At 38.9% G+C, this 9,428-nt stretch overlaps 1 protein-coding gene across 1 annotated transcript in view; it reads right to left on the bottom strand.

Annotated features, from left to right (window-relative positions):
• Window positions 1-3,372: 3,372 nt before the first annotated feature.
• minar1 (membrane integral NOTCH2 associated receptor 1) overlaps window positions 3,373-9,428 on the bottom strand; it is a 69,672-nt gene continuing 63,616 nt past the window's right edge. Inside the window, exon 5 of the mRNA XM_084722207.1 lies at window positions 3,373-5,486. Coding sequence (XP_084578333.1) covers window positions 5,289-5,486 — 198 coding nt within the window. The 3' untranslated portion in view covers window positions 3,373-5,288. The remainder of the gene's footprint in view (window positions 5,487-9,428) is intronic.

Below are 9,428 nucleotides of genomic sequence, written 5' to 3'. Positions count from 1 at the left end.
ATGTTCGACCAGCTGAGGTACTTGGGAATTACATTCTTTAAAGGGATAGTTCACCCAGAATTGAAGATTCAGTCATTATCTACTCATTCTCATGCCAACTGAAGGTTGGATTTAGTTCTTTGGTCCCCAAATACTGCTGGATTTTCACAGGAAAACAGCGTTACAGAATCTCCCAAACAATGTAAGTGAATGATGACAGGTTTTCAAATTAAAAAAGACAACAGCATAAAAAATGCCTCCATACTGCTCATCTGGTGTACTCCTAAATTTCCTAAAGCCCCGACATGCCAAGTTGACTTGAAAGACGTCATTTACACCATGTTTTTATCCTGAATCTTCACTGTAGATCCTGAGGTTGGAGCCACGTTCACATGCACACTGTCTGAACTGGGTGTGTGTGGTGTGAGGGAGGCTTTAGGAGGCTTGGATTAGACCAGACGAGCAGTATGGAGGAATTTAATGTTTTTTCTGGTTGGTTTATCCATTTGAAAACTGGTCACCATTCACTTCTATTGTTTGGGAAATTCTGCAACACCGTTTCACTGTGAAACTTCAGCAGTATTTTGTGGACTAAAAAACTAAACCCGGCTTTCAGTAAAATACATGGCAGGCAAATCATTAAATTAAGATTAGTACGTGAAGTCAATGCAAACTTAAGTTATGATAGGAACTTTATCAGACTCATCTTTAACTTTGTTTATTGTGCGTTTTGTCTCTTTTTATGGCAAATTAATTGCATTCAAAATACTAAGGAGGGAGAGAAAGAGAGTCTCTAACCAGAACTGTACAAAAAAGTCTAACTACAGAGTGACAGAGAAAAGCGTTGCAATTTTTATGTGACATTATCATATTATTCACATGATATCAGTATTTATTTTTTAAATATCACAGTTTTTGTGAATACCATATTGCAGCACCTCTGTCTGGCTTAGTGGACATTTTAAAATCCTGTAACTCTGGCTACCTCAGCAGTCAGTAATATTGCATTTACAAGATAGCAGTACTTAATAAGATGTTATCTGGTGGCCAATTTGGCAGCTGTTAGAGGCTGTGATGTCAACTGCAAGACCTCGGTGCTGCACTGACATAGTGTAAAGGCTGGGAGAGGTTCTCATCTGTCCAGAGTAGAGGTGGGGGACTGGAACTTCTCTGCTGTGTCAACAAACAGAGGAATGCATTAAAAACCCAGTTTTCATACTATGAAAGAGAGCCATAAGAATTATTGCCAAATTGGATCTTCAAGACCCTACTGAAGCTCTGTCTATGAAAATCTAGTGATCTGATTGATCATAGTATTGCACAAATAATATAGAAAACACAAAACTCTACAGACAATAAGTACTCCAAATATGTAGTGTGAGAACAAATCAAATCTATGGAGCAATTGTGACGACAAAAATACTAAAGTGCGTGTCAGAAATTAAAATGAATGTTAAAATATAATGTAATAAACAAATATGAAACCATCCCATCAAGCTACTTTACTGGTACTACACAGTATTATGGCAGATGGAATATTTTTCTATAAATTCATGTACATGAACATTTTTCACAACATGACATTTAAACTAATGTATTATTCACTGTTGTTCTGAGTCCATGGTCAATTTAGCAACAATAAAAATGCAAACTCTGGTTACACTTTCAAAATAAAGCAGTTTGTGCAGTTTTAGGCACCAAGAAATACTTGATTAGGTTTATAAAATGATTATAGTTTGGGTTAAAATAACTAGCTAACATGACTATTGTCACACAGGTACCAAACCCTGGTCTCTGTCTGAAAGACCCCAACCACTTTACTATGTGAACTTCCTTGCTCTTTAAACCATGTTTATCATTATTACTTTGAAAGTTAACTGACAGGTATGTGTATATGGCTTCAGCTCTTCACTCATTGCTATAATCTGACTTAAATTTAATTTCACTGTATTAATTCATGTAACAATGTGTTCGTGTTAGCTGTTGGTTGGGAAAGGTGGCTTATTTCATTTAGTTTTATCCTAATCATTCAGTAGTGAGTGACGTAAACATCCTACCTATATCATTTTCAGTCCATTTTGATTTCCGATGACTTACAACAATCTGTACAGCTCATCTGTTGCAATTTTTTTAAGGGGTAGCCTGTTAAAAGGTAGCTAATCCCATTCTTGAGCCAACATACAAAGCTCTGATTGATTGATTGTTTCTCCAACAGGCTGACACACCCATCATAACCAGACCAACTTGAAGCACTGAACAAATCAGAGTTATGGATGGCCGATCCAGGGGTCCGGAACCAGAATAATCTCGACTGACCTTGATTCATGATTTTATGGCTATGAACATTTTCTGTTCTCTGTTAGATCATTTCTCAACATAATGGAGACCAACACAACAGCAGCACTCACTCCTAAACAAGCAGAGTTGAATAAACTCCTCTCTGATGAACTGAATCATAAAGGGAGGATTTATTGTCAGGCTGTTGTGTTGAGTAGCAGTACGTTATAGAGATGTGTAAAAACAGAAAACTAATGTTAACTGGGCTTCATGGAGGATAAATCACTGTTTTCAGTTACATGAACGTTAAAGGATAAGGCTGGTATCATGCTGTATCATTCTTATTGTCAACAAATCTCATGTGTAAACCCAAACCAACAATAAATGTATCCTACTAACAAATATTGTGTGTGTATCAAAGCCTGATACATCTTCTTCTTCTGTGCCAGAGTTCCATTGTTGTCCAAAAACCACTGTTGCACTGTGTGACATGTTCTTTCATTACCATGAACCAATACTTTTTTCATGTATTTTGATTCAATTCCGCATCCTGCTGCTGATGGAAACACTCATGCTCACTGGAGCATCAAATGTGTATTAATCCACCACTGAAAATAGTCCCCAACAAATAAACCTTTTGCTGCAGTTCATTCATTTACTAAAAGTTAAAATGACTTTACCTATTACTTGCTACAAAAAATTAGTTACATTACTCATTACTTTTGTACCTTGCTGGCAGCCTTGTTGAACTCCAAAGATGAACAGTTGATCCAGTGAACTGTTAACACCCAGAGGGCTTTTGTTGTAGCTGTCCAGAGGACTGTGGTGGAAACAAAATCGACCTCTCTCAGTCTGGCCTGCAAATTAGATTCCATCACCAGAGTCTCTCTGGAGGACCCAAACACACTCAAAGTAATGACAGTATTTCCACTTGTGGAAAGTATGCTTTTCTCCCTTGTGCTCATCTTTCATCTTTTGTTCCGCTTTTTTGCTAGTGGCTGATCTGGCCCTGAACTGGCACATGTACACGCCATCATAAGACAACCTACCTAAGTCAAAAAGTAACTCACTAACTCTGAGTAAATTAGGACTGTATTATTATTATTATTATATAACTATTTTGTAAACTGTGATCCGGTACACTACATGTTACTGGGCAAGTACTACTTAACTTAACTACAGTGACCAGCTCCATCAATCCATCCATCTTTCTTCTGTTTATCTAGGATCAGATCACAGTTGGTTGGTAGTCCAGAAGTTCTTCTCCCCAGCAACTCTTTCTGGTTCCACCTGGGGGATTTCAAGGCATTCCTAGGCCAGATGAGATACATAATCCCTCTACCGAGCTCTACCTCTGGGGTCTCCTGCCAGTTGGATGTGCCTGGAATACCTCCAAAAGGATGGTGTCCCGGAGACATTCTAATCAGATAACCACCTCAGCTGGTTCCTTGTGACGTGAAGCAGGAACTCTACTCCGAGCTCCCTCTGGAATGTCGGAGTTCCTAACCCTATTTCTAAGGCTGAGCCCAGACATCCTACAGAGGAAACTCATCTTGGCTGCTTGTATCCTCAATCTCCGAGCATAGGTGAGGCTTGGAGCATAGATCTGCTGGTAAATCAAAAGCTTTGCCTTCCGACTCAGCTCCTGTTTCACCACAACGATCAGGTGCAACACCCACATTAATGCTGACGGCGCTCCAATCCACCTGCCAAACTCACACTCCATTTTATGTTACTTGTGAACAAAGACCCCAAGATACTTCAACTCCTTTGCTTAGGGCAGCAACTCATTCCTAACCTGAAGGGAGAAATCCACTGTTTTCAGGCAGAGAAGCTCAGACCTTGGGCCCCACTGTGTAATGGTGCTGAATGTCACCACCAGTGGATACAGCCTTTTTTAAAAATTAAACTATATCCAGTATTTAAGGTTTATGTCTTCAGTAGAAAACAATGGGCTGGGCGATGTCTACCACTGTCAGGGTAGGAAAGTGTTGAGAGATTTGTAGACAATAAGAAAAATACAGAATTACACCAGCCTTAAGACAGCTAAACTTAAGGCTACTATTTCACATTGAGGCTAAATTAAGGGCTGCCAGGCTGTGAAATTGGCATGGCAATGGGTGGGCTAGTTGGGCTACAGAAGTGTTTGTACTTTAAGGCATTTAAGGAGACTGCAGCAATGAATGGACGGACAATCCCACTCTGAGGGGGATGCTGTTCTGTTTAGTTTGTGCTAGTGAGTGAAGCTGGCCTGATCAATAATGCTGAGCTCTACAATCGTCCCATGGTGAACCTCACTAGTCAACAGCAATGCAGAACTCCAAGTATTCACTGAGCAAACACTCTCAAAGAAAAGAAGAAATCCACTGTTTGAGGAAGAGGAGCAGGTATGTGCTGTCGGCTGGTTATGTTTCAGAAAAAGGAAGAGAGGGCAGCGACATTCAAGTTACTTCTCAAGTCATTCATTTCCAAGTAGGCTAACGTTATCAATACATTCAGTTTGGCTGTGTCATACTGTCTGCAATCTATGTACAAGTACACTTCTATTTCAACTCAAGTACTTCAATATATTTCTAATTAGAAAAATGTGTGTGCACAAATTTCCTTACTTAAAATGCTTGCTGTTATTGAAGAAAGATAATAAAATAAAGATAAATTCTCACATTCAACCAGATAATTCATCAAAAATAACTTTGATCAAAATACACTGTACAGTAATTATACGAAAAATAAAAATATCATTCGCTGGCTACAATAACAAATCCAATTTAGATCAGTGATCATCTGCTGCAGCTGTTTAAGACAGACAATTAAACCGATGAGCCTCCAACTGTCCCGCACAGTTTTTTATAACAATACAATAAACTACAACTGTTAAAACAAGAGATATACAGTATATATTATGCACTTGCTGAATTCATTTCTATTGTACAGGAGATGTCCTAATCATTTTATATTGGCAAGAAAGACCATCATAAGTAAATACTGCATTAAAAACAAAAAAACTGACATTGTCCTCCATCCTGGTGCTCTCATGTTTTCATGGTGCAAATAGGAACAACGATGACCAGGATCACAGTGCAGGTAGCGGCTGCGATCAGCGCTCCGATCTTACACACCTTAGCCCTCCTGAACTCGGCCTCTTTCCTCTTGAGCAGTGAGTCATAGCCTGGTGTGTAGATATCCTCCATCCAGTACTCCAGGTTGTTGGGGTTGAGGGACTCCTGGGTCTGATGAAACAAACAGAGGCAATAAGTAAGAGGATGCATAGGTCTGAGAAAAGCTGCACATTTTTATGAAAACCTGACGGTCGGCTATGAAGGAATAAATTAACACATACATTCCCTGGTTTCAGGAACTAAAGACCTTTACTTTTGGTTTGAGGAAGGAACCAGGGTCAAAACACAGGTAAGGGTACTACTGCTAGCCACGTGCTCTAGAGTTTTGAGTCTCCTTTTCCATTTCTGCACGACTCCTTTGCATCCCGTTTTTCATCTCTTTGTAAGTATCAGAGTTGAACCAATACAATGACCACCACATCTTAAGATGAGTGCATATGTTCCCAGGGTCCCAATGTTGCAAGGTCTATGTTCCCAGGTTCAATATTTCCCATGGTCCTCTGTTCCCAGGGTGCCAAGGTTGAAAGTTACTGTGTTCCCAGGGTCATGAGTTCTCAAGGTCCTATGTTCCCAGGGTCATACATTCCCAGAATCATACAGTCCCAAGGTCGCAAGGTACTTTGTTCCCAGGGGCATAAGTTCCCAAGGTCCTATGTTTCCAGGATGTTAGATTCTCAAGGTCCTATGTTTCCAGACTTATAAATTCCCAAGGTCCTATGTTCCCAGGGTCCTAGGTTCTCAAGATGTCTAGTCCCTAAACCTAACTCACTATATGCTATATGGAGCTGAGGAACAGGAACGCTGGGAGAGAAGATATGTAGAACTGATGAACACAGCACCCTGGAAACATAGGTATTACCCCTTTGACATTATTAAGAGGCATTCTGAGATGTGTTTATACTGTAAATATGGATGTGCTGTACATGATCTGTCTTTCTCCTGCCTCTTCTGCCTTTCTCCTTTGTACAAACCATAAATTCCCAAATAGTGCTCATTTACTGTAAATACACAGTAGAAAGAAGCAGACTTTTATTTGATACAGGCTTATATTTGAGACAAGCTTTTCCCCCTTTATTTGTCCTGTCTTATAAGTAAATTTTATTGTATTTTATTTGGACCCCCCACTCCCATCCATATAACATTAAGCTAAAACAACAATATCAGGTATACCAAAGTAAACTGAAAGATGTTCTGGAACCATATGGAGTACATACATAGTTTCGGTGTCTTTTGAAAGGGAACAATCTAAATTTTTTAAGGTTTTGTGCAAATCACAGCAAACTATTTAACTTCACATAAATTCCCTCTTCCAGCTCCATATCACCCATTACAATTGCATGTTGTAATTTTTGGTATATTGACTTGGTCTTAACGTGAGAGAAGAGGGGCAGGCACCTCCTTTCAATCTCACTCTTACAGGCTGTGGACGGGTCATAAAAGCTCCTGCTGGCTCCATTTAGGTGTCATTTGAAAGGTCAGTGGGTATTTATCCGTGTAATTGTGTTGTGTTTTTTGGGCAAACTATTTTACTGGATTTGATAAACTGAACTTTTACCAATGTAACAAGAAAATTTTTGTCTGATTTTTATCGATCACTGGAGTAATACAAGACTTCAACCGTGACCTGACAGGATGTTGTAAGTGTTTGTTTGCTGGTGGTGTTGATTGTACCTGCTGTTGTGATTGTACAGTTATATTTTGAAATGGTTTGCATTGTTTAAATCACATAGCAGCTGTGTGCATAGCAAAGTTGTGTCCTCGACAGTCCGACAGCCTGCCAGGGGGTCTCCAAATTTAGTATAAAGTACATTTGACAGCACTAATTCATCACTACAGCAACAAAAAGACACACTCACCACTGTGTTGCTCTCAGTCTTTGTAACACTGCTATTGTTTCTATTCACAAATGTTTTCTAGACATCTCCAGGTCATTGCTAATGGCAGTGTGACACTTCCTCCACAAAGGTTTCACATTAAAAGCCTTCCAGCAGCCCAAAGGACATAACCCCTCCTGTTCCTGGTAGACTCTATATAACATCAGCATGACGCATTAAGTTTCACTGACAGTAGATTAACAGCGCCAGCAGAGTAGAAACAACTGGAATTAATTAGTGAATGCAAACAGTTTGTGTTAGAGAAAGTGAGAGCAGCAGACTGCTGAGTATGACATGACTCTGTTATTGTTCTGATGGAATTGGTGTACATTGTGCTTAATTTGCCATGTGAGACATTAAAGATAATCCCAGCCTTCATGAGCAATATGTAATTTCCTGTGCAAGACTCATAATTTGAATACTATAGTACATGCAACAGAAGTATAAATACTTTTGTTTTTGTCCCATTTTTAATGAGTTGAAGTAAAAAATCTAGGACTTCTTGCATGCACACAAACAGTTAATTTCTTTCAAATGTTCACATTTTAAAATCCATGTCAGAGACCCCTTCTGCATTGCCAAGATGATCCATCCACCTGACAGGTGTGGCTTAGAATTTCCTCTACCAGTTTAGCAGATGAGACTGGCCTTGCTGCTAACAGTGCATGTTGGACAATTTGAGTAATTACCATAATGAGATAATCATTTGCCAAAAACCTGAAATGACTATAATTTTTCTTTTAGTTAACTTAGAAAGTTGCTCTGAGAGTCCATGTTTGTGATGTTCAGAAAGCCCAAAAAGTTTCATAACTCTTTTTCTGAGCAATGATATGATATGATGCTCACTCCCCCACCTTTACAGGATAAAGGTGGGCTTCTTTAGATACCTCATATTTGCTTCTAGTTGGTTGGCCAACATGAATAAGTTAGGTACGATTGCAACTGCAAGCATCATTTAACCTTGATGCCAGGGTGTTTTTCTTGTTTTTTTTCTTGTTTTTTAGTTTAGTTACTTCTTGCACAATAACATAATAGTAACAGCATACAAGTAAAACATACAAGTAAAAAAAACCAAAAACAAACATCTTAAATAAGGCTCTTTTTCATTAAATATGATGTAGTTAATGATTAAAATGAATGGTGATAGAAATGCTTTCTTATGTTTTCATTTCTGGGAATCTGTGACAGTTTTTGGTTTTCTTTATTTTACCTAATGAGCTAATTATGCTGATTATTTAACATCTATTAGACCTATAGATGACATTTCAATCATAAAAGTTTACAGGAACCACCATTACTGGGTCCAAGAAATTTCCAGCAGACTATTAACCAATCTTTTCCTCAGAAGGGCAAAATCATGACCCCTCCTACTCTGCCTCTTGGCTAGCTCTTGTTACCTAATTTCGTTAGTTTAGGCATGGGGAAAGATTGGTTAGAGTTAGGGTAAGAATATAAGCTCAAGTCAATCAGAACCAGAGTAGGGTGGAAAGGAAAAAAAATATTATCTGTAGCTCTATGTGAAACATCAATAGTTCAGTATCTAATAAATCTGTACATTCTAGTGTTCTATTACTGTGATCAGTCCAAGGAAGACTTGTGCAATAATCCTGCTGTTTAATCAGTATCTCTATAAGCCACACCTGTATGGACTGATTATCTTTGCAGTGCTCACTTCCATAGGTTTGAACACATTTGTGAACAAAATTTGAGAGAAATAAACTTTTTGTGTGCACAGGAGAAGTCTTAGATTTTTCTTTTTTCCTTCAGCTCCTGAAAATGTCAGCAGAAACAAAAGTGCTGCGTTTATATTTTGGAACAGTTTCTTCTCCAGTACACCATGCATCACAGTTGTGGCACCACACTGATGAAGGCGAAAAAGCTAAAGGAAAAAAAAAAAAAGAAGAAGAAGCTTGGTGAGGTCAGTGAAGCATGATTTCCTGCAGGAGACTAGTGTGACGTGGACAGATTTGCTCAGCTTCACATGATTTCTGGAACGCAGGTCCAGACATGCACAGGTGTCATTACCAAAATGGCTCCTTCCGCATAAATCTCCATAACAACACACTGGGGTGGCACTGAATTATCTCAAAAAACAAATAAAATGACAGCTGCTTTGAAAGAAAAGTAAATGGTTTCAATATCTGGCCATTTCTGAACACCAAACAAAGAGCAGATGGTG

Source organism: Lutjanus erythropterus, chromosome 1 (assembly GCF_056507025.1).
Source record: "Lutjanus erythropterus isolate fLutEry1 chromosome 1, fLutEry1.hap2, whole genome shotgun sequence".
Taxonomy (NCBI): Eukaryota; Metazoa; Chordata; class Actinopteri; order Lutjaniformes; family Lutjanidae; genus Lutjanus; species Lutjanus erythropterus.
The sequence above is the reverse complement of the archived record's forward strand: the minus strand, read 5'-3'. Positions and strand labels throughout refer to the sequence as shown.